Source organism: Dipodomys merriami, unplaced genomic scaffold (genome assembly GCF_024711535.1).
Source record: "Dipodomys merriami isolate MVZ:Mamm:240054 unplaced genomic scaffold, mDipMer1.0.p SCAF_41, whole genome shotgun sequence".
In the NCBI taxonomy this organism is placed as follows: Eukaryota; Metazoa; Chordata; class Mammalia; order Rodentia; family Heteromyidae; genus Dipodomys; species Dipodomys merriami.
In genome coordinates this window covers 905,694-930,744 of record NW_027205715.1, presented here as the reverse complement: position 1 = coordinate 930,744, position 25,051 = coordinate 905,694, and the positions used below count along the sequence as shown (strand labels likewise).

Here is a 25,051-nt window from a genome sequence, read left to right as displayed (position 1 = left end):
TGACAGCATAAAACTACCTTGCCTAGTCACCCGGAGCATGCTCTGCACGAAGCCTTCTGCATTTCCCAGGGCAGGAGAAAACAAACCTCAGAGCCTGGAGCCAGGTCTATCCCTGCTGGGCTATATCACTGGTCACAAGGGTCCTTTTCTTTTCTGGAGCTGCTCTAACCCTCCAACTCCCCTGAGGACTTTGTGGCTGCAGTCTCCCCATCCCCCCTGCAGAAAGCTCTTTTCTCCCTCCTCTCTCTACTGATCACTGATCTACCAGCTTTTGGATTCCAGATTACCCCATACTACTGGTGTTGGGCATATAAAAGGCAGGACTGAAGCCACTGAGGATGAAGGAATGTCTCAGGTTACTTTTCTTAAGGGAACTAGGACTCCACAACCAGGGAGCCCCATAGGAGGAGGGGGAGGAGCTGGTGCTCATGCCACACTGCTGGCTCCTCACCTATTCTCAGCCCTACGGCCATAAGGATCTCTGGGCCCATGTTCCCAGCAAAGTCTACCCAGCTTACCACCTGGCAGGATAGAAGTTGACAGTCAGCTCCCTGCCAGCCACCGTTCTATTGTCTCCTGCCTCCAATCCTTCTACCCACTTCAAACCCTACCCTCCACCTCCTTGCCCATTTCATGTTAAGTTTTAAGTATGCCTTCTGGAGGCCATCTTTCTTCTGGAAAATGCAATCTTGCCTTTTGGATTCAGTTAAGGTAATGGCTTCTCCAACTCCTCTTACATCACTTGGCTATACATGGAGAATCTGCTAAGGGCCTCCATCCACCCGGGATCCACCCGGGCCGGGCCAGCGCAGCAGGCCCTTTCACTGATGAGCAAGAAAAGCACAGGACCTCTCAGGTGTCAGAGCTGATCTTTTTCTATCTTTATTGTCTTAGAAGGCATAACAATGCACATAACATATTAATACAAGCAGCTCGTGAATACAACTCATAAGAATATGCATATATTGGGGTGAGCACTAAACATTACTGATTCCTACTACAGAGGCACAAGCAAGCAGGCTCAGGGAGTGCTGATACAAAGTCGGGGGCGGGGGGCAGGCCAGGGTTACAATAAATGATCACAGGGAGCAACAGAGTCTCAGCAAACCCCAGAAGGTCCTGGCTGCTTTAGAGCTGCTGCCATGCTAGGGTGGTTCTGAGATTTAAAGAAAATACAGACATTTTTATATTTATGTGAAATCTCCCAATTTTTAAATATTGGCATCTAATGGAATATAATAAGGAAGAAACACCATAGTGCTCAATAAAACACTGAGTTGAGGGCCAGGGACTCTGTGTGTACCTATGTATGCCTGTGTGTGTGTCCATGCGTGCGTTCCTGTGTGTGTGTGTATGTGTGTAGTGACTCAGTGTGTGGCACCTGTGTGCCTATGTCATTGCATCTACTCTCTGCAAAATCCCTGTGAGGTCCACATCACTTCTCTTTTACTGATGAGGAAATTGAGGTCCAAAGTCATCAGGAATTTAATCCAAAGTCTGGGAGCCCCGAGTCTCCCCATGATGAAACCCTGGCTACCTGGTGAAATGGGGCTTGTCCACAGCTGACTCTGGGGGCAGGGAGGAGTGCTTTGAGCCAGTGAGTCCTGAGAGCAGGAAAGCATTTGTTCTCAGCCTCTAAACTACTGCAAACAACTACTAGAGAAGTCTACGGGCTGAAAAGAGGGGCTCACTGCTGTCACAATTTCTGAGGACAATAAAGGACAGGAGTCAAGCCAAAAAAGCAAAAGGTCAGTGTACCATGAGATACCACTGGCACAAGCCTGGGAGGAGGGAGAAGAGCATCCAAGGTCAGCTTAGTGATACATAACAACACTCATGTTCATGGGGTAGGGAGCCAGATAATCATGGCTAGAAATTATACCAGACATTGTTCAAAGTCTGTAGCTAGATCACTTAGGTCATCTTGGGAGCTGGTGCCCTTAGCATCTCTATTACACAGATGAGGAAACTGAGGCACAAGCAAGTATGGAAGATTGTAAAACTAGTGGAGTCTTAGTCCTGCCACTCTGGAACTACAACCCAGGCTCAACCCCTACTCTGCACCATCTCCTTGATGCCCTGTCATTACCGACAAAATGGGGGTTGAAAACCAAAAGGTACTCCGCCGGTTAAATCCACAAAGCAACGTAAATAGCACTAGGTCTCTGTCATCAGATCAGGGGAACTCTGCAAAGACAGGAGTTTGGCCTTGTTTTCTTTGTTAACGCCTCCCCGTTCCTGTGTGTGGAGCACAGAGCTCTCAGGTCAGCCCTACTGAGCCTTGTTTCAGAGAAGAGAAGAGGCTATTCTTCAGTCACTGCTCCTTTCATTTCTCACCCCCACCTCCATGAGAACAGTGGCAACAGAGGACTGGAAAAGGAAATGCCTGTTCTCAAACTTTTTACAGACATCTTGTCCTAGGGGGCTTTGTTCAATGATGAAAACATTTCATGTCTGTGCTGTCCCAAACAGTAGTCACCAGCCACAAGTCTCTGTTAAGCACTTGAAATGTGACTGGGACAATGGAGGAAAGGACTGTCAGTTACAATTAAGAGCAGTTTTAATTCCGAGTAGCCACGGCTAGCTGGTGGCTACCCTGTTGGATGGTACGGCCTCTAGAGAAATTGGGATGGATGTGTCAAAATCCTGTCTTGCCCTGGTAACTGGGACCCTGGGCAGCTGGCCAAGGAGGAAAGGAGGTCACCCTGTGTCCCAGGCTGGGGGTATTCATGTTGCTATCCCTGGAGGGGTGAAAGCCCCCCCCCCCATACACAAATCCCAAGGGGCAAGAATTTCCTAGAAGTTCCTATTCAATGCTAAATAGGACTATGACACTGTGTCATTTTTCAACATTTTGACATTCACCGGTTTTGTTTTCTAGCTGTTTTGACCTGGGACTTGGTTCTACAACCTAAGGGCCAGGAGAAGCCTCAACGTGCTTGACCAAGACTGGAGAAGAAAATTCAAAGGTAACTTCTGTTCCTTCACCTAAGACTCACGCTCCTTCTAGTGTTTTGCTTCCAGAAGCTGACCTCTGAGCTCTGAAATGATGTCAGAGAGGTCAAAGGGCAGAGGCATGGCAGGGTCATCCTTCTCCCAATATGGTCGGCAGTCTGGTCTCTGATCCACTGGCAAATTCCGGGCGATTCGGGCCTGGCACCTGGGAGAGTAAGAACAGACAATTAAGCATTATGGGAAACTTCTACAAGGTCCAAACTCATGGAAAACCTGGAGATAAACATGGGCAAATACTCCCCCAAAGGATCGTCTGTGGGATGATGGGAAAAGTTAAGTTTGCTAGGCAGGAAGTAGGTGCTTCTAAGAAGGAAAAACAATGTGGCTTCAGAAAGGCCTGTCATCAGGGAAATGCCGGGACTCTGCCTTTAAAATGGTGAATTATTTTTTCATTATCTCAACTGTTATTTAAAGTGTGTGATTAAGCCATTATCAGATTTAAATGTTTGTGGGATTTCAATGTATTACTAGATTACTGGGAAAGATTAAATTGAATTTACTGCATTAAAACGTCCAAGAATAGATTAAACAATATTACAGGCCAGGATTGACTTTGGAGATCCTGGAGATTTACAAGTGTCCCAGCTTGCTAGGCTCAGAAAAAGGCACTCCAAGGAGAGACTGGTTTATAAGGATATATGCAAATAGAGGTTAATAATCATTTCCACTGATGAATAGATGAGGGAAACTTCCACAAAATTAAATTAAGAGGCTAGCAAGAGTTAGTCCCTAAGGAAAACACTTAAATCACGCTTTTTATTAAATGGATTATTCATCAATAGTAGAGAAATTAATTATCATATACGGCTAAATTATAGCCTCCTAGGAAAAAAGTTGGGGCATGATCACCAGGCATCTACCTTGCAGAGTTGAGCTTATTTAAAATTGGGCTGGGAAAGCTCTATGGCTTCCACTTTATTTATCTGAAAAAAAAAAAAAGAACCAAAGAGAAGGAAGTAAATTGCATCCAAGAAGGAGCACCTCCTCTGTTCTGTGGGAGCACTTTGCAGTGAGAGTGTATATGTGTGCAGCCCAAGCCAAATGCCCAGTCCTCAGGAAGGGACTGCATAGGCTCCACCTTTGCGCCTCAGTCTTCAGCAGTTAGAAGTGGTCATCATTTCCATTAGTCCTTTGCCTGTGCTAGTGTGACTCTGAAGAGATCAAAGAATGGGATAGCCTAGCCCCACTCGGGGCCTGATGGCAGAGAAGATCCCTAACTTAAAGATGTCTTCTTCTCTAGGGAATTATTAATGGTGAGGGGACCCCAGGGGATGGGGGGAATATACTTCAACTTTACACCTATTTTCACATGTGGTTAATTGCTCTACCGGCATCCTATGCACTCAATCCGTCGTACATTACAAGTAACATTCCAATATATCTTCAGCTCTCTGCATCAGGCCCTGATAATAGCGTCTGTTAACATGCACTAAGTACTATTATGTAGCACATCACTTCATAAATAATAAGATTAGCTGACCTCAGGGCCCCAAGAAGAGTAATGTGTTTAAATGTTCTCATTATTTATTTAAAACAAGAATTAAAGCAACAGAAGCTGCTTCTGACAATCCTCTTAGCATAAATATTAAAGTGTTTGCCCTGATAAGCACGCCCCGCACGGAGGGACGGAGGGTGCTTTCTGCAGACTTCTTCCTGATAGGTGTTGGAGGCCCAGCACTTTCTGTCATCCTTCTCAGGGTGCATCTCTGCCGTTCTCGTGACAGTCTCTAAATCACTGGAAAGTGACGAGGGGCAAATTAATATTCAAGGGAAGCTGAGACTAATTACAAAGGAGCTCTGCAAAGCCTTTCAAATTGTGCTTTCTCCCCGCCTTAGAATCACAGAGTAATGCTCAATTTGCTGGGTAGGGAAAGTTATTCCAAATTGAGCATTTCAATCTCACAGTGGATAAATTATCCGCGCACACATTATCCTGCCTGGCAGATTAAAGGGCCATGATAAGTGTCGACCCACCTAGACTATCATAAGGTTTGTAAAAAGTCAATAGAGATGTGTCTTCTCTGTCAAATGGGCTTTGCCTCCTCACTCGGGGAAAGTATTCAAAAAATCAGGAAAACCCATGCCAGGGGCTGCTTGTGCGTGTACTACGCCGCACTCCTAAAGACTGGCTGTGCTTTGGGGCACAGCTATCCTGGCTACTACCAGGACAAAGAGCAGCTACTATGGGAACTACCTTCTCCTCAGGTGAACCTGTGCTCGCCTGACTCACCACCTCCACCACCTCTACCAGGGCTAGGGCGAGAACCCTTGGCTGAAGCCAGTAATGGAGGACTGCTATGTAATTCTTCCCTTGATACTCAGTGCTCACTGCCTATTTCCAAATGGCAATAAGAGGACCCAGGAGAGTCTCTGCACTTGATAGAATGAGCCAGGACAGATGCCCCATTCACACTGCAGTGTCTGAGTCAGCATCACACTGGACTGTGGCACTGGGAAAGAGAGGCTGGAATGACTTAGAGGCATGGCCCCTTTAGCTTCCTATTTCCCTTCCTCAAATCACTTGTTCTGCCTTCTTGGATCTCAAAGTCCTAAAAGGGGAAATTGGGAGATTGCCACACCACAGGGAAGGTGTGTTCCCCGGGCTCTCTGGGCGGCTGCTTTCCAGGGACATGGCATGTGGGCCATGTGTCCTTACCCCACTTTGCCTCTGGTGTGTCAGTAAGGGGATGAGGAAAAGAATGATGACAATGACAACAACCCAGCTGCTCCCCCCCATCCGTGGCTATGCTTTCTGTGGTCTCCGTGATCCATGGGCAGCGGTGGTCTGGAAATTCCAGAAATAACTCGTAAGTTTTTACATGGTGCACTGTGGTGAGGAGGGTGATGAAATCGCGTTACTCATCTCTGCCCCGCCCAGGATGTGAGTCATCTCTTTGTCCAGTGTAATCATGTTGTCTCTGCTACCTGCACACACTGTCATGGCTCAGTGGACGCCCCTCCTGACATATCATCAGAGGATATGGTCACCAGTGGCCTCAGGCCACCTCACAATGCCTGGGTCGCTCACCTCGGTTCGTCTCATCACGTAGGCGCTACAGCAGCTCACTGCCTTAGCCGCCGAAGGGTGAGTGCAGCACGAGATATTTTGGAAACAAGAGAACATCCATTCATGTAACATTCATTTGGCCACACTGTTCCAACGGTTCTGTTGGATTAATCAGTGTTCATGTCTTCCTGGGGCTGATTTATAACTTATAGGTGTGTTTGTAGGGGTAAACAATCTAGGTAGGGTTATAGGCATGGTTTCGAGCAGGCAGTCAGGATCTTGGAGTACATATCCTACAGATGAGGGGACTAGAGTAATAGTAAGAATACCTTCTAAATGGGGTCACTGTGAAGATGAAGCGAGTTTGAGTGAATTCGTAGTATTTAGAACGCTGCTCCACATATAGCTCAGTAAATATTAATTATCATTACTGTAATGACTTCTGCTCTGCCTATGGTGACGGATGAGGGATGGCACCAAGAGTGCTGTCGCTGCATGGTGGCCTCCAGGCTGGTTCTTCCTCAGAGATGCTCTTGAGATCCAGGCAGAGCACTTCCTAGCTCCAATCTAACTAAATGCTCTCATGCTGTGACAGTCTGGAACAGTGAAGCGTATGTATTCAAGTGGCTGTGACTTTGCAGTGACAGGCTAAAATGTTCACACTCAGATAGGATAGGCAGTGGTTCCTGAAAAGTAGAACTAACAAAAGGCACTGCTGTCGCATCTTCTAAGGGATAGTTGTTTCAGACTGACTCGGCATTTACAAGAAGTACACAAACTCTAGAGTTCCTCACATAATAAAGCAGGCCCAAAGCTGTCATAGAAACACTTGGTTTAGAAACACTGACTATGGTAGGTGGTTATGGTCTCGTAGACATGTTCCCCCTGCCCCCCCAGGAGGATCCTGATATTTCTGTGGGCATTCCCCCTTCCCCATGCTTAGCCTTGTGATTTGGGTGGGACTTTCTCCACCTCGAAGGCCAGGGCAGATCTTTATTGGCATAAATTTAATCAGCACAAGCCACTCATTGAGCCTCAAGCTGTGGTTTAGGAGGAGGCAGGACAGATATCAATCTGGGGCAAAACTGAGGGTAAATCAAGAGGACTGGTGTAGAAGCTAAGGGGAGAGACTCTTCTGGTCTATGAATTGTTCGGATGTGTAAGGTAGACATGCCTCTCTCCTCTGGTGACCATGCAGCCAACTTAGATCTTAAATGATACTTAGTAGCTCTACCAGGCATCACCGAAGCTAGCTCTTTTTTTTTTTTTTTAAATCCCTCTGAATTCTTAAAGTCCTTAGTGTCTGAATCAGTTTTTTTTTTTTTTCTGTCATTTACGACCCAAAGAATTCTAGCTGATTATATTAGTCACATTTCCTATCTCTGTTACTTCCTGTTACTTGCAATGCCCATGGCCAGGTCCTTCCATGGACTCCATGTTGCTGCTGAAACCATTCAGTATGTGCAGAGATCATCTGTGTCTGAAAGCATGAAAATACCAGGTTTTGCCATTGGTTCGAATGAAATTTCTACTTGGAATAAACCTCTAGCCAAAGGCTAAGGGAATGCTAGTGACAGTCATGTTGGCCTTTGGTAGGGAGGTGGAGGGAAGAGTCAGTGTTCATGACCAGAGTTGGGTGATCTTTCTTTAAAAATGTCTAAAAGATTGCCCCAATTCAGTGTCGTTTCCAAGGCCAATGGCTTGGGAATGTTACAGCTTCCCCTTTCAACCTTGTCATCTCCACTCCTATCCTGAAGGAAAATCTGTTTTGATGCTTGTAGGGTTGCCAAGTAAACTTGGATCTACTTGAAAACGCTACAAAGAAGCAGAGGAAAATACTACAAAGAAGCAGAGGAAAATGACACACATCTCTACAGGTATATATATTTCACCTCTCCTTCTGGACTTCACATTATTTCAATTGAAAGGACTCTATCAGTCATTTCCAAAACTCTGTTACTTAGGGATGGTTCTCTCTGAATGCTGTAGTGACAGAACAGGAAGTGGCTAAAAGGTGTCATATGGGCTGGTCTGTTAACAGGTTGTGTAGAGAGGTGCCCCTGACCCCCACCTCAAGGTGTAAGTCATAGGGGCCTCATTGCCCACTGATTTCCCTCAGGGCTGCACTTACATTTGGATGATCAAGATTGCAGCTACATTAGTGAACACTGGTTGCCATGCTAAAATTAACCACTTTAGCTAAAGTGTGTGTTAATTATGGGTATGCAAGCAGTCAATAAAAGGTTAATGCAAAAGTCAAAGGATAAATTTCTTCTCTTATTGCATCACTTCACAGACTAAATGACTAACATTATACTTTGTGTTTTTAATCAATAGGTTTTACAGTAATGTGCCGGCCATTGATTTTAAGAAAACATATACGGTCTTCTTCCTTGTCCCTAAATTTTGCAACAAATAAAGAAGGACAGGTAACATTTCCACTACCCAGAGGCAGTGATGAAGACAGGAGAAATCGTTTCTGCTAGTAGATTCATCTGGATAAACAAGCAACTCACCTAACAGACAGACAGACAGACAGACAGGCAGACAGGCAGACAGACAGAGAGACAGACAGACAGACAGACACACACACACACATACACACACACACGACATGAACTTCATGGAAATATATTTCCAAGCACAGACCAAGAAGCAAGAAGAGAAGAAAAATGAGAGAGTTTTATACTTGGAAAGAAGAGAGCAACTCCTGATAACAACAATGACATTTTGTGTGCTGTTTCAATGTAAAGAATTTTGACCCATAGCACTATTTTATCTGACATTCGAGATACACCTGGGAAAGAGGACAGAGGTGGCATTTGGATCCTATTTTGCACAAGGCTGCCTTACCCCACCCCAGTTCAGTCTAATGGGATGGGACAGACTCTCGTACCACTGGCTGGCAGCTGTTTCCATTTAAGTTCATCTTTGTCACTGACATCCTTTTGGACCAATGGATCCTGTCCACTGATTAGTTATTCTTTCTAAATTTAGATAATCTAGAGATTCCAAACCATCTTGGCTTTTTTTTTAAAGGGCATAAGTCATCTTTAATTACATTTCCTGGGCTACTTTTGAAAAAATATCTCAACCTTTCAATATCTCATTGCTTAACTGGTACATGAGGTTTAACCTCCTCAGCGTCACCGAGTGACATGGAGATAAGATCAGATAATGTGAATAAGGCAAGAACAGTTTCAATAACAACTTCATATAACAACTAAAAAAGTGCACTCTTTTTTGACTCAGATTTGTTTGTGTGTGTGTGTGTGTGTGTGTGTGTGTGTGTGTGTGTGTGTGTGTGTATTGTGTGTAATTTTCATCTACAATGTTAGATTGGTGTCTACTTTTAGGGATTAGCCATGTCAGAATTAGTTCCCTCAAACAATACAAGCCAATGCCAAGGCTTAAGAGGCCTCAGATAGGAAATACTGGTGTTATATCAGATCCACATTAACCTACAGAAACCTGAGTTCCAGGACAGGCATGACGAAAGCAGGAAATGATGAAAGGGGCAATGACTCCTTCAAGGGCCTGAGGCTTTGGAAGGAGCAGGAAACCCACATAGATCCAAATGTCTCAGTTCTACTCAGCCTCTAGAGACAGAGTATCTGCTACAGAGCCCCATGTTTACAGGTAGGTATTTTTCATACGAGATGGTTATCTACATCCCTGACAGCACTTTGTAGACAGCTGAAGGAGCTGTCACGTACAAGTTTGACTTTCCAAGTTGTCAATCTTCAATTCATCATTTAAAATCTAACCTGGAGAAAAGCCACTGATTGTACTGCTTTTCACATTTTATCATGGATTTTTTTTGTGTGTGTGTGTGTCAGTACGAGGGCTTGAACTTAGGGGTCTGAGTGCAATCTCTTAGCTTTTTCCACTCAAGGCTGGTGCTCTACCACTTAAGCCATAGCTTCAATTCTGCTTTTTGGTGATTAGTTGGAGATAAGAGTCTCATGGACTTTCCTTCCCCGGCTGACTTTGAACCACAATCCTCAGTTCTCAGCTTCCTGAATAGTAGGATTACAGGTGTGAGCCACCAGTGCCTGGTCACATCTCACCATGCTTTGTTCCAAATAGTTCACTTCAGTCAATGGTGAGAGAGCACATGGTTCATAAATAATGATCAGAAAGTCTAGTTTATAAATAACCTTACCCTATGCAATAAATCCTCTGAAAAAATAAATTAATGAATTTATACACTGCTCTCTGAACTCTTCTTACTGCTGTTGTGGTACCAAGAGAACTTTACAAATAATCAGCCACGGTGTCTTACTGCTACCTGTCAGGATGGCCTATGTTGACAAAGGCAAGATGTATAATACCAGCTTGCCGAATTTGTATAACTCAGTTTACCTATTTACCCAATGCAGAACCACCAACTCCCAAAAGAATCAACAAAGGACACATTCTTTCTTTGAAAGGCTTTTAACCTCTTGCCTCTCTACCATATGTTACTGTTTCCAGATCAGTAAAGTCAATATACATTGTTCAGGTCAACGGATCTTTCTAGCAGGTGGTGCCTTTTAAGCCTGAGCTTGAGAACCTGGGCTCGACCTAACTTCTAGTTGCATGAATATCTACCTTGGGCCTACACTTTCAAGAAGTGAGGAGTCTACATTGAATTAGCCTGCTTGGGTGCTTTAGAAACGCTGTGGGTACCGAATACACCACAAATGCTTTAATATATCACAACTTGGATACCACGCAGTCATATGGCAATTCAGGCATTTGCCAAGAAATTGTTAGGCATTCCATCCATATACATTATCCACTGCCTGGATCTTGGTCAAACAACACATTGATATTCTGCTAAGATACTGTTCTCTCCTCAGGAGAAAGAAGAGTTCAGCTGCTGTAACTGCCTGTGTTCTCCACATTTATTTGAAACCCAACAGCATTTCCTACATAGAGAACAGCCGTCATAGTTCCCACCATTTCTCTTCAGCTACTGTATGACTTACAATTTTTCTGAACACTGACGATACTGTATAGACCACTAATCATGAACGTTTTGGCTAGTCATGAAGTGACCTCCCAAAAGTTCATCCCTCGGCTTCATCCCTGATACTGTGCTTAGAGGTGGGGTATAGGGAAGTGACTGATCATTGGATCTCTAACCTTGTCAATGAATTATGCATTGATGGATTCATAACAGAGAAGGCTGCTGGGAGGTAGGAGTTGGGGACTAAAGGAGGAAGTTGGTCACTGGGAACGTGCTTTGGAACATGTATCCTGTCCTTACCTCATCCTCACCCCCATTCCTGATCTCCACCACGTGAACAGCCTCCTGTCACATGTTCCCACCCCCACAAGGCTCTGCCTCACCACAAGCCCACTGCAATAGAGCCAGCTGACCATGGACAGACACCACGGAAAGCATGGGCCTAAGTTCGGCCTCCTTTAAGGTACTCATCTCAGGTATTTTGTCCTGGTGATAGAAAACAGACTATAAAAAGTCTAAAAGGGGTTTTGTTGTTTGCTTATTTGTTTTGTTTTTTTAAAAAAGAGAAATAACAGAGCTTCAGCTTGGGATTCCAAAAGAGATTTCCTTGATAAGGGCTTCCTGTCCTGTGGGTTTATGGAACCAGGGCCTCTTCCCACTCCAAAACACTGATGAAAGTTCCTTTGGCCTATGGCAAAGGTTTTCACCAAGAACAAAAGACCCTGGGGGAAGAGATAAAGATGCTCAGATAGCAGCATCTCCAGGAGATCAGGAGATTGTGAGACTAGGTATAAGCTTGGCGCCAGGGGCTCCTGCTTGTAATCCTAGCCACTTTGGAGGCTGAAAATGAGAGGATCTTCAGGGTATTCTCTGCCTGGGTATAACAGGAGATTGCTTCTCAACCAACAGCTAAGTGTAGTGGTGTGTGCCTGTCATCCTAGCTGGAGGCAGAGATTGAGAGAATTTAGTTGTAGGCTAGGCTGAGCAGAAAAATTCACGAAACACTATCTTAAGGGAAGAAAGAACTATGACAGGAAGTGTAAAATAGGCAAAAAAAAAAAAGAGAGAGAGAGAGAGAGAGATGGTATCTCAAAACAACCAGTGCAAAAATGGACCGGAGGCATGGCTCAGCAGAAGAGCACCTGTTTAGCAAGCAAGAGACCCTAATTTCAAATCTCAGTACTATAAATAAATGAATAAAGAAATAAAGAAATAAATAAGATAAGGGATGTAGCAACCACATGCTATGATAAACATTAAAGACATTTTTTGGTCTTTGTATGGCTCAAAACTATTGGCAGTCTTTCTTTAGGATCTGAAAGAGTGCTATGGACTTTCCCTTAGAATGTGCTGCCTTTTCCAGGCCTCCTTCCTGCCCAGGTGATGATACTTTGTGGTGCTCACAGCATCTCTTCACTCATGTTCATTTTTTTTTTTTTTTTTTTTTTTTGTCGGCCGTGGGGCTGTAGAACTTTGGGCCTGAGCACTGTCCCTCAGCTCTTCAGCTTAAGACTAGCACTCTACCACTTAAGCCACAGTGCCACTTCTGGTTTTCTGGTGGTTTATTAGAGATAAGAGTCTCACGGAGTTTCCTGCCTGGGCTGGCTTTGAACCGTGATCCTCAGATCTCCTGAGTAGCTAGGATTACAGGCGTGAGCCAGCACACCTGGCTCACTCATGTTCTTTTTTTTTTTTTTTTTTTTTTTTTATTGTAAAGATACTATACAGAGGGTTACAGTTACATGAGTGAGGTAATGAGTACACTTCCTCTTGAACATTGTTACCCCCTCCATTGTTTTCCCCCTACCATCCCCTCCCTCCCTCCCTTCCCCGAGGTTCTTTTTTTTTTTTTTGATTGTGATTAAGTGATTACTTAATTTCCGGAAATTCACAGTATTGTGGAATAATGATGCTCATTTAAAGTCACAAGTTCATTCTAACTTTCCTGGAGCAAATTGTCTATCACAGTCTGTAATATATAACGGTGCTCACATGTTATATACCATATATGTGATCAGCAGCATGGGGATATTTGGTAGTGGTTCAACCAGATGAGTGGGAGTTCTTTGTTTCTTAAGTCCTGTTAGTTTTGTCATATCACCTAACATTTTGGATTTAGCATCCACTTATCAGGGAGACCATGTACTGTTTATCTCTTCGTTCTTGGCTTACCTCGCTCAACATGATTCCTTCTAGCTCCATCCATTTCCCTGCAAATGCCATTATTTTGTCATTTCTAATGGCTGCATAATATTCCATTGTGTATAGATAGCACAATTTTTGGATCCATTCATCTGTGGTGGGGCATCTAGGTTGTTTCCATATCCTAGCTATCGCGAACAGTGCTGCAATAAACATGGAGGTGCACGTGTCCTTGTATATATATTGGTTCCTGTTGTTCAGGGTTCACTCATGTTCTTTTGAAAACCATCCTTCGAGGTTCAGTAGAGGTTTATGTGGCCATTCAAAGATACTACAGTTATCCTACTCCTGCTAATGTCATTCCAATGTTCTTTCAGATCAAAACAATAGTGAGGATGCTAATAAAAATACAAAGGTAGCTAATAGCAAGTATCAAGTGCCAGGCATTTTGTACTATTTTTTTTAATCAAAATGTTTGTTCTCAAAATGGGAACTGAGGCCTAGAAGATTTACTAACCTAAGATTTCATAGCTAAACGAGGGATAGAGTCAGAATTTAAGGCCATAATTGTCTGTCTCCAAATCTCAAGCTCTTCTTTCCATTCCAACAGCAAAAGAATCCTTATAGGCTCTTGTTAAAAATAGTATCCTGGGGGCAGTTACAAGGGTGGCAGACCCTGGAGAATCATAAGTCGAGGTAATCCTGAACAAAAGGTAGCCAGACTTTTAGTTAGCCCAGTGTGGTTTAATTTCAGCTACTAAAGATGGGATACAGAGGTAGGAAGACTATGACCTGAAGCGGGCCTGGAAAAAACAAACTAAAAGTGAAAGCACTGGGGTCTACATACAGCCCTGTGTTCAATCCCCTGTACTACCATCAGCAAAAAAGAAAAAGTTCCCCAAAGGCACTAATCCCCAAATCAGGCTGTCCATAGAAGTGTCCTGAGATTCTTATTATTTCCATAAGTGATCAGGCTGTACAATGTGAACCTGCCTGAAAAGATTACAAAGATACTGATGCTGAGATGTGGCATTGTATATGAGCAGCTGACATTAGGTTCATCTTCATTTATGACCTGGCTCTTGGAGGTCGTCTGTAACTTGGCTTCCCCCACCCCTTGCAGGCAACTGGTAACCTCCCAGTGTCCAGCATATACTAGGGTCTTCAGAAGTCCTTCCCACTACTACAGAGACCTCTGAACGCCCCTAGAGCCACTTCATATGTGAAACTGGTTGGCTCACCACTGTGGTGTAAATCCAGGGGGTAGAAAGTTCATAATAATTTTATCCTCAGGTTCATTTGTCAGCTTGTCAGTTACATAATGAGAGTGATGAATGGGCTACCTTGACAGTTGAACATTTAGGAGCTGCTGAACTTTGGTCTCTGGTCACATGATAGGATCACCCGAAACTTGCATGACTTCTACCTGCCCAAGGGTAACAATATAAAGGTCGAATGTGCCTGCCGATTATATGTATCAAGTCTGAGGCAGCTTGGTTGGGAGTTTTAAGAGAGGCCGGGTTGGGTTCCCCAACATACAAAGCTGGGGAACCACTGCAGAAATGTGCTCAACAAAAGATCTACAATTTCAAAGCAGTCTAAAGTAACTTTCCTTGCAAGGGAATAGAATGAACTCATTATTTTTAAAGGGCAACGATGAAAACAAACACTTTGGAAGAAAATATATATTCTGTCGGTGCCTGAGCCACTGGGAGGGAAAGCGCACAGGCGGATGACTTAATGAGTGGTATTAATGCTGGACCTGCAACGTGGCAGAAGGTCCGATTGGATGCAATTACTGGAACAGAATCCTCTCTGGGTAGCAGCAAACTCTCCTTTCAGCCATGAAATATGGTCTCTCCACTGTCCCCTGTCAGCACAGTACCCATAAAGGACCAGGACTGACAAAAGATAACCCTTTCCAAATTTCATGACTGCTTGAAACTTAAGTTTGCCTGAAACAGTCTCAAAACTTCAGAAAGATTCCAGAGTAACTTGCAATTAGAAATTCAAGGCGGCTGTGGGTTTTAGATGTACTCAATATTTTGAACAACATTTCTTCCTGCAAATCTAGACTTACATTTTCACTATCTGGTTAAATTCCATTTACTCAGAATCAGATAAATGCAGTCACATGGGTATGAATACAATTATGAAAATAGAAGCTAAAAAGCCAATGTCATTGATTTCTAGAGCCTAGGAACTTCCTAACTGGTAGAAATAACAGACCTTACACAAAAATCTGATTTAAGCAAGGCATCTGTTTTCTACAAATGATTTTTTCTCCCTGAAAGTCTGACAGACAGACTGCCACTGGAAAAGACAGACCAACAGACTGGTACCAGAACATAATCTACTCAGACTCCTTAGAGATGAGCAAGGCAAAGGACAATGGCTTACAGAAGAAAAGGCCAGCTGTTCTGACTTTGGGATGCTCATTTGAGTTGTAAGCTGTGAAATAAATTTGAGTTGATGGTTCTCCCATCTGCTCACCTGTCAGTCTGTTTCCAATGCACTGCTGTTTTTAGAAACACTTCTGTGTAACCTGCTTAATTGGTGTTTGGATGCTGAGAAATACCTCCCCAGTTTATTTTAACCTGATGCAGAACTTTGGGTGTTCATTTCTTTCTTCTTCCCTAAGAACTTTCACTAAAAGCTCTACAGTTTTTGTAGTAGAAAACTCAGTGGTAACCTGATATTGTGACCCTATGATATCAAGTACAATGACATAATCCAAACTTGATACTAGAGAGAGAGAACCATTGGCGAATTTACCAAGCACATTCCAATCTTCTGATGAATGCTTTGTAATGACTTGAAAGGTGACTAAAAGCCAAAAGTCTGCTGGGGATGGTGATGCATGCCTGTGACCACAACACTTTGAAACCAGAGGCAGAAGGATGGTAAGTCCCAGGCCAGCCTGGGCTAACTAGACCCTGTCTTAAAGAAAAGGTCAAAATTCTTTCAGTGGTCCACATGACCCTATGTGATTTGTCACTTGCTCGCTCCTGATCCTGAGACTCTTTCCTTCCATCATCAAGGGCTGCACTAGTGCTGGTTTATTTGCTCTTTGAAAAGGCCAAAAGCATTTGCAGGGTCTTAACAGCTGCTCTTCCTTCCACCTGGAGCTCTTCCCCCAAGATGCCTATGTGACTCACGTACCTGCTCCATCAGATCTTGCTTAGAAGGAATCTAATCAGAGAGATCTTCTTGACACTTCAATTTAATAATACTACCACTCCTCTCTCACAATTCCTGTTTTTCTCTATAACATCTGGTGTGTGTGTGTGTGTGTGTGTGTGTGTGTGTGTGTGTGTGTGTGATTGAGAGGAAGCTAGGCTCCCAGAACAGGACTTCCTGTGTGTTTTGCTGACTTCTGTGTCCTCTGTGGAGCAGAGTTTGGCACATGGTAGCCGCAATACAGATTGTGGAAGGGGCTGCAGATTGACAACACCTTGCATCTGAATTGTACTCTTTAAATGGAATGACCTTCCCTGCCACATAAAACCATAAGAAGGACAAGGGAAAGTATGAGGCACAACCAAAGGGACGATATCAAGAGTAGCATTGTTACCCACTAACAAGGAGGGTGGCATGGTAGGAAAAATGATGGTCTGAGAATTCAAGACTTCTTTACTCTGTAACCTAGAATGATATCTTGACTTTCTGTCACTACTCAGGTCTATATGATGAGGGATTGGGTTAGACAACCCCTAAGGTTCTTACCATCTCATAAATAAATAGAGGACCTTATGCAAAAACATCACAGTTCACTTCCTCATATGTTATCTCCTGAGTCTCACTACTACAGTAGAAAAGAGGTTATCTCAGTTTTGGAAATGAAGAAGTAGAGGTCTTGCTCCAGGTCATACAACCAGTACACCTCATGCTCCTACTGGAACTTGAGTCATTCTTAACTCCAGCATGTTTCTAACTGCACCATGCTTCCTTTCATGGTGGAAATCACTGCTACTGATTTCCAGCAAGTTGTATATCTCATGTCACCACAACTTCCTGGACCCACTCTGTCTTCACTAGTCAGAGTCCATAGACTCTTTAAACTGCCATTGCATTTCCAGGGTAGAAACACAGAACTGTTCCATTTGTCATGGGCATATTGTGGAAAGAGTGGAGTTATATTTTGGTGTAGTGCAAGGGGAAGATATCCTAAAAGTCCTAATGTTAAACCTAAATGTATGGACGAATAAATCTGTATTCCTACCCCTTCAGGAACTGAATGATGTTTTTACAGCTGACATTTGGAAATTAAGACTGCTTTTGCCCACATAAATACTTAGGCCATTGGGCAGTCATCAAAAGGGATCAATACCATGCTGCTTACTAGGGCCTCATAATAAAGCTAGGAGTTGGGCAGTAGGACTTCTGCTATTGTTTTTAGTATTTACTCATTCATTCATTCATTCATTCATTTATTTGCTCACAACAAATAGAATGTACCAGGGTCTGAGGATACAGTTGTGAGCCAGACAAGGTTCCAAGGTTTGTGGAACTTCTATTCTGGTGGGAGCAGCCAAACAATAATGTGTACCAGTTGGATCTCATCCTCAGCTGCTAGTAAGAGAGCCTAGAAATGGTAGTGGTTAAACAAGATCAAACCATGCCTGTAATCCTAGCTACTCAGGAGGCTGAGATCTGAGGATCACAGTTCAAAGCCAGCCCAGGCTGGGTTTTATCTTCAGTAAACTACTAGAAAATTGGAAATGCTGCTGTGGCTCAGCAGTAGAGCACTTGCCTTGAGCTGAAGAATGGAGGGACAGTGCTCAGGCCCAGAGTTCAAGTCCCACAATTGGGGAAAAAAACAAAACAACAAAACAAAACAAAAAACCCTTAGCGTTAGCTCACATTCATGAAGTCTGAGCCAATCACATGACAAGTCTGTGTATACCTGGGGCAGAGGCTGCTCTGTCTACCTTTGGGCTCTGCCATCCTTAGCAGGTAGCTGCCTTCCTTGAGACCACCTCGGGGCCCACCCACCATATTTGGGGCCCAGACAGACAGTGGGAGAAGGGGAGAAAGGTAAGCTATGTTTGCCCTTCTGCCCTCTTCCTTCAGAGATGCTCACCTGCGCCTCCGTCTCAGACTACAATGTACTCCCTGGGCTGAAAGGGAGGCTGGGACGTGGAATCCCCCCAACTGGGATTCTATGTAAAGGAAAAAGGAAAGAAGGGGAAAGATTGAGAAACCAGTATTTTTTTTTTTTGCCATAGGATATAAGTAAATTGACATTAAGGCAATTTTTGCTAGCAGTAAATGCTCTGGGACAACATAAATAGAAGAGTGAGTGGAGAGATGAAGGAGGGCTCTGGTCAGGGTAGCTGTGGAGTGTTTGCCGAGGGGAAGTGTTTCAGGTGAGCAAACTTTAGGTGTGCTCAGAGGACGAAAGAGGCCACCGTTGCTGGAGGACATGGAGGAAGAGGGTGGAGGCAGTGAAGTCCAGGGTTGAAGCACAGGAGTAAGATCGTTGTCCCAGTACTTTGTAGAAGGCCTCCTCTAGCCTCCTTTAGGAACTGGGCTGTTTCAGGAGAGGAAACTTCTCTGCTCAATATACTTGATATTACTTGGTATAACAAGGCACAGGGTCTTCCTTAAGTCTTGCCAGTGGCTCACATGCTTTGCCTCTCTGAGATGGAGAGAGATGGCTCTAAACCTTATTGTCCTGTTGGTCACACACACACACACACACACACACACACACACACACACACACGCACGCACGCACACACGCACGCACGCACACCCTCGAGAACTCAACTCAGTGGACACCGGTCTGCTTTTTCAATGCTGAGGTTTCAGGCCGAGGAAGAAGGGGATCCTCTTTGCTAAAAGCCATGGGGACTGAACACACTTCAGGAGCAGTCCTGTGTCTCTTCCTGACATGACTTGGCTTGGAGAGAGTTTTAAACAGAGCGCCCCCTTCCTAAGCAAGCACAGGACCCTGAATTCAAACCTGAATGCTTTCAAAAGAATAACAAGACTACATTCTATAATCCCCAAACTGAGGCAGCATGAAAAGTTCAAGGCCAGCCTGGGCTACATATTGAGATCCTACCTCATAAGAACAAACAAAGGAATTCTAAAATCCCCCAAATGAAGGCTGTTTTTTGGGTGCTCTGGTGACCCCAGCACTGCCCAGTGTGCCCCCAGGAGCCCTGGAAAGAAAGGCCAGGCTGTACAACGCTGGCTAGAGGGTGGAAGTGTAGTCTTCCACCTTCCACGTAACTGATGAATTAATTAATCCATCACCACAATCCCCACTTTCCCACCTGGGCCTCTCAGAGATGAAAGGAGCAAGCCAAAGCCATTATCTATTTTTACGGACTATGTTCCCTGGCTAATGGCAGGTGCCATGTCCCTGATTTCAGAGTCCTGAGCCTGGATTGTAGTTCTTCCACTGTCTGGGGTGACCTCATCCTCCAGCACCAGCATTTGCTTGTGGGGTGACCTTGGGAAGGCTACTGAAGCATCATTTTCTCATTTGTCAAGCTGCCACTACCACAGAGACCGGAGTCATGTCTGGAAAATGCTGAAGTGTAGAGGCCTTGGCTACCTCCCTTCACAGACCCTGGCTCCAGGAAGAAGGTCCCCCCCCCCTCAACAAATGACTGAGGCCATGTCCTTGCCACATTGTCTGGTATCAGTGGGGGTGAAGTAGGGTGGGGTGGGAGGATGACAGCGACTCTTTGCAGAAAGACACCCTTAGGTCCTCATGGTGAATCCCACGTGCTCTCTCATTTGCCCAAATTCAGAAGGTCATAAGGAATCAAAGGACGACATCTGCTTGTGCAGAATGTCATTATAGAGGAGCCTGGGAACAAGAGGCCTGTTACAAGTCACCTTTCCAGTTCCTGAAAACAGGCCGATTAATGGGCAAGTTCTGCTCCTTACTGAACAGAACAGGAGTGGGGTCAGCTGGGAAAGGGCCGGGGCTCAGTGGTGAGTCAGGACAGCACAGTGAGGACTTGATTAGCTGCTGTGACCTCCTGCCCCGTGCCTGGCCTGCCAAGGAGCCAGACTTCTCTGCAGACTGCTAAGTTAGAATTTACACTTTTGGAAGGACCATTCTGCAGGCGAGATCACGGGGGAGTTGGCTGAGATGGTTAAACCCAGGGTCCATTATGCTTTCTTCCTCAGCTGGGCTGATAGTTAGCTCACACTGAAAACCTAGGGAAAACTCACTGCTCCTGATTTAAATTGCTTTTCTGGCTCAAGATTGCCTTGAAGAGGTCCCAGTACCCAAAGGTAGCAGGCAGAAAGTTACAAGCCCAGGGTGTGGATGGCTCACATTTTGCAGATGCTCCCTCCCTAAATGGCTTTTACTCTGGCCTTTGACCAGAAAATGTACCCGGAACTATTTTATTCCAATTGTATGGAAGAAAAAAAGAAGGCTAGGTATTTTTAAAAATGCAGTAACTTTTAAGTCACTTTTCAGCTAGACTGTGCAGCTTCTAGGGTGATGAAAAACATACAATGAGCTATGTTCCCTGGGGTGGGGAGAAAAGTAAACTTCTGTCCATTCTCAACGAGAGCCGACCACATGGACAGCCTTCTGGGAGAGATTCGTTCAGGAGGGCAAGAGATACACACACCAGGAGCATCTAATTGGCTCCAAGTTAATGTCCTTTTCCAGTTGGCCTCATGTAAGCATCTGGGAGTTATGGTCACTAACTCTTTTAAAATGATTTATAAAGTTCGTTCCCAGGAGGAAAGGTCTTTGAGCAGGCAGTGAGTTAAGTGTGTGAGTTATTTCTCAAGTGGTCAGAGCGTGAGGAAGAAGGGACAGTTCCACTGCGGAGGCTCTGAAGCTCTCTTCGGCAAGAAGGGAATTCTCATTTTTCAGCAAGGTAATTTTTTGACAGCCACGGCTTGCTCTTCCAGACCTCAAATTCGATAGAACTTCTGTCTTTGGGAGCTAATCTTATCTCTTCCTCCCTCCGTTTAAAGATGACATTAATAGACTTGCTCAACACACTTGTGACAAAGTCAGGAGATGAGGATCCAGGTCTCAGGGTATCAAGTTTGCTATGGGAAGCTTGCGTTTGCTTTTTCAAATGTTGTAATTCTTTGCACCATCTACCAAGTTACGTGTTTTCCCATGCAATCCTAACCACTCCATGCGGTTGGTATGCTGATGACCCCATCTTACAGATGAAGACACTGAGGCACTGAATGGTTAGGGGATTTGCTCAAGGTAACAGAGCTCTTGAGTGGTGTGGCTAAAATATAACCCCAGGCAGTGTGGCTCCAGAGCCTATACGCCAAACCACTAGCCATGTTATTGAAATGTTCCACATAAATAGTTTGTTGTTGTTGTTTTTCCAGTACTGGGGACTAAACTCTGGACCTTCTGCTCACAATTTTAAATCTAATGATATTAAAGGGTTCATAATGAAAATGTAATACTGTCTCACCCAAGCCCATAGAGCAATTCCACCCAATCTGTGACTCATGGAGGTTACCTCTGTGTCAAATGGCATGTATACACTGCTGCTCCTTGGTTTATCAGCTTCAGATACGATGTTAGTTCTCTGAAGTGTTATCTGGGGATTTAACCCATATTTACACCATACATATGCACGTGGTGTACATGGTAACTGGCCTCCAAACCTGTCCCCCACAGACTGTGCTGCCTGCACTCACTCCTACACTGAGTCTGTGTTGGCTTTCTCTGTGACTTGCTCTTTATAACCAATTATAGCTGAGGTGACACCAACCTAATTTCCTGAAAGTATGACAATTTCTGCTTTGGTGCTCTTCAGAGTCTTAAGTCACCATAATGACCATAATGACCGGATATTCCGAGACTGTAGAAACTGTCTGTGGAGGGGAGAGACCCAGATATACCAGAACCATAGATGAACCAGGATCTGTGCCCCAGAAGCTATTTGACTATAGTCATAGGTAAGACCCCTGTGGCTCAGCACAAGAACCCTTGTCTGGTTGAGTCCTGGCCGACCCACAGAAGACCAGACTCTACATGAGAAATAAGAATGTGTGAGTGTCTTAAGTCACTGGTTTTCATGTGATTTACTATGTGCCAATGGATAACTAAAACAGTGTTTTCAGTCCTGGTAGCTGTTTGTTGGCTGCCTTTGTAACTTTCCATGATATGTTTAAATTCTGTTTATGATTGCAAGAGCTTTTTCCTTTGTGATCAAACATATATACCAAAATATGCCACCTAAATCATTTTATATAAGCAATTCAGTGGTATTAATTGCATTTATGTTGTGCAATCATCATCTATTTCTGTCCTCATTAAGGAATAGCTTCTTACTTCCCTCTCATGCAATTCCTGGTAACCTATTTTCTATCTCTATGAACGTGCCTGTTTTAGGTATTTCATATAAATGGAATCGGTTCATGTATCAGTTCTTTTCACTTAGCATAGCATTTTCAAGGTTCATTCATGTTATAGTAGGTATTTTAATGGCTGAGTAATATTCTATGACATTTATACTGCACATTTTGATTATCTGTTAATCTGTTGACAGACTACTATCACCTTTTAGCTAACGAAGCAACAAACACTGATATACACATACCTGTTTGAGTCCCAGATTTCAATCATTTTGTGTACATCTAGAAGTAGAAATTTTAAGTCATATAGAATGCCATGTTTGATTATTTGAGGAACCACCAAATCGTTTTCCATAGGTATTTCTCTAATTTATATTCCCACCAGTCATGTATGAGGATTCTAATGACAGAATCTGAGACCTTAATGAAAAACTTTTCATGGGCTCCAGTGTTCCAAAGTTCTAGCAAAAATCTTCTAGTCCTTTAAGAAAAAAACACTCAACCTATCCTCTCCTGTTGAATTTCTAAGGGGTGGGGGAAACAGATCTCTATGATATGTGTGTCGTCAAAGGAGGTCAATGAAAAACTCACTATTATGTGGGAGCATGCTATCACAAAGGCTTTGGCTTTCCCAATATGCAAGTGTAGCTCAGAGGACTTAGGCCAATCTGAATAACCAAATCTGTATAACAATTAACTTTCTGTAATGATGGTTTCCTTTACTAAGAGTCTTACTTAGGTATATCTGATATTAGGCCATCAATTTTTATTTGGTTCACTGTTATGCTTAGAATGCCTATTTCAGGTGACACTAGGATACTAAATATCTTCTGATTGTGTTTGTTCTTGCCATCAGAAAAGAAATGTGGCTTGGTAGAAAACATTTGTAAAAGTATTTTGTGTCATTATAAACATTTTCACAACTATCTGCGACAGACAGCATGCTGTTAAGACAATTATACTGAACTATCTCAGTTTCAAATAGATACTGATACTTTACAGAAACGCTTATACTTTGAAAATCTGGATGCAACTTAAATGTCCACCACTGAGAAAATGGTAGCCATCTTCAGTATATCTATAGTATGGGCTTCTCAGAAACAATGAAGTGTAGATTTTCAATGTTTCAAGAGGGAAAGGTTTCCAAATGTAAGATGTATTACTAAGCAACAGGCAGCAATTTAGGTATTGATTTGAGTGTCACAATAACCTCTATGTAGAACAAATAAGACATTTGCCTGTGGGTATGTATGTATCTGCAGAAATGCAGAAGGGTGAGAAGGTCTGAAACTGGGAAGAATGGCCAAAGAGACTTTTCTATAAGGTTTACATTTTATAAAGGGAATACATTTGTGTGTTACTTGTATAATGAACATAGATGAGAGGTGCTAACAGTGGTGGCAAATAAAACTGAACTCCTTAGCTGAGAATGCACACCAGTTGTTGAAGATTATAACTGACTTGAGTTCTAATTTCCTCTCAACCAATCAAAACTTCTGGGAACTCAACAAGTAAATTAGTTCTTAGCATGGTCAATAAAAGGCTTTGAAGTCAACTAGGTAAAACAATTCCCTTGTATCTTAAGGGAGAATTTATCTACAACACATTCTTTGCTGTTTTAACAAAGGATTAATCCATTGGAGGATTAGCATAGACAGTAAGAGAGTTCTTTTGATGGTTTTTCTCACTATTCCCACATTTCTGCCATCAAGATGAAACTGAGGCCTTGCAGGAGAAAAGTGAAAATAAAGGACCAGGACTCAGTTTAAACACCTTAACTTTAGAAGGCTCCCTGCCCCCTCTTCTGTCTACATGCCTGTTAAGAAAACTTGTCAGAGCAACAGGGATACAAAGTGGAAACAGATGTTTTCCTACCAAAAATGCTCTCAGGAATGGTTTCAGATATTCACATTTTTTTTCTAAGTAACTGTACCAACCAACTTCTCTCGTCCACCATTCTGCCCCTGGCACGTTTCTTGGGCCCCTCTGGGCACAAATGCTCAAACAGGGCCAGGTCACTGTGGCCTAAGTTCTGGGCAAGCCCTGAAGACAGGGGAAGGCCTGGGGCTTAAGAGTCTCAGATCACCCAGCAAAATAGGACTGAATGCATTCTTACTGGGGCCAGAAGAAGGCAATAAATGTATTTCATTCTCTGGCTGATTTTGTTTTTCTCTTCTCAGGAAGGGCAAGCTAGAGAAATCCTTGGGGATGCTGAGGGGCTCGGGAATATACACTTCTCCCCTCCAGTTCACGACCCCTCCCCTAAGTCTTTGCTTTTAGGCACCTCTGTTGCTAAAGGCATTTAACTTTAATTCCATTTGACTTCAATTGTGTCCAAATTACTGTAAAAAGGAAGAAGACAACAAGCTGTAAATATGAAGAGAGACAGAAAATCATTGAGAATCCTGCCTTTATGAATATTTGATGAAGAAAGGTTAGCTCCATAGCTGGTAAATTATAAGAAATTATGTCCATCATGTGACTCTGTCAGCAAAGGTTAATACAAATGGGTTGAGACTTCGTTGGGATGACAATGCAGATTAAAAAAGATTTGTCCTGTCCTCTCTGCAATTAGTTTTTCTCCTACTATTAGTGTAATAGAGTTGATCATTAGG

General features: G+C 43.5%; 1 protein-coding gene across 2 annotated transcripts in view; it reads right to left on the bottom strand.

Annotated features, from left to right (window-relative positions):
• Nucleotides 1-864: 864 nt before the first annotated feature.
• Nucleotides 865-25,051, bottom strand: part of Fto (FTO alpha-ketoglutarate dependent dioxygenase) — a 392,707-nt gene continuing 368,520 nt past the window's right edge. For both annotated transcript variants that reach the window (XM_069992308.1, XM_069992312.1), the window contains one exon: nucleotides 865-3,160. In XM_069992308.1, coding sequence (XP_069848409.1) covers nucleotides 3,007-3,160 — 154 coding nt within the window. In that variant the 3' untranslated portion in view covers nucleotides 865-3,006. The remainder of the gene's footprint in view (nucleotides 3,161-25,051) is intronic.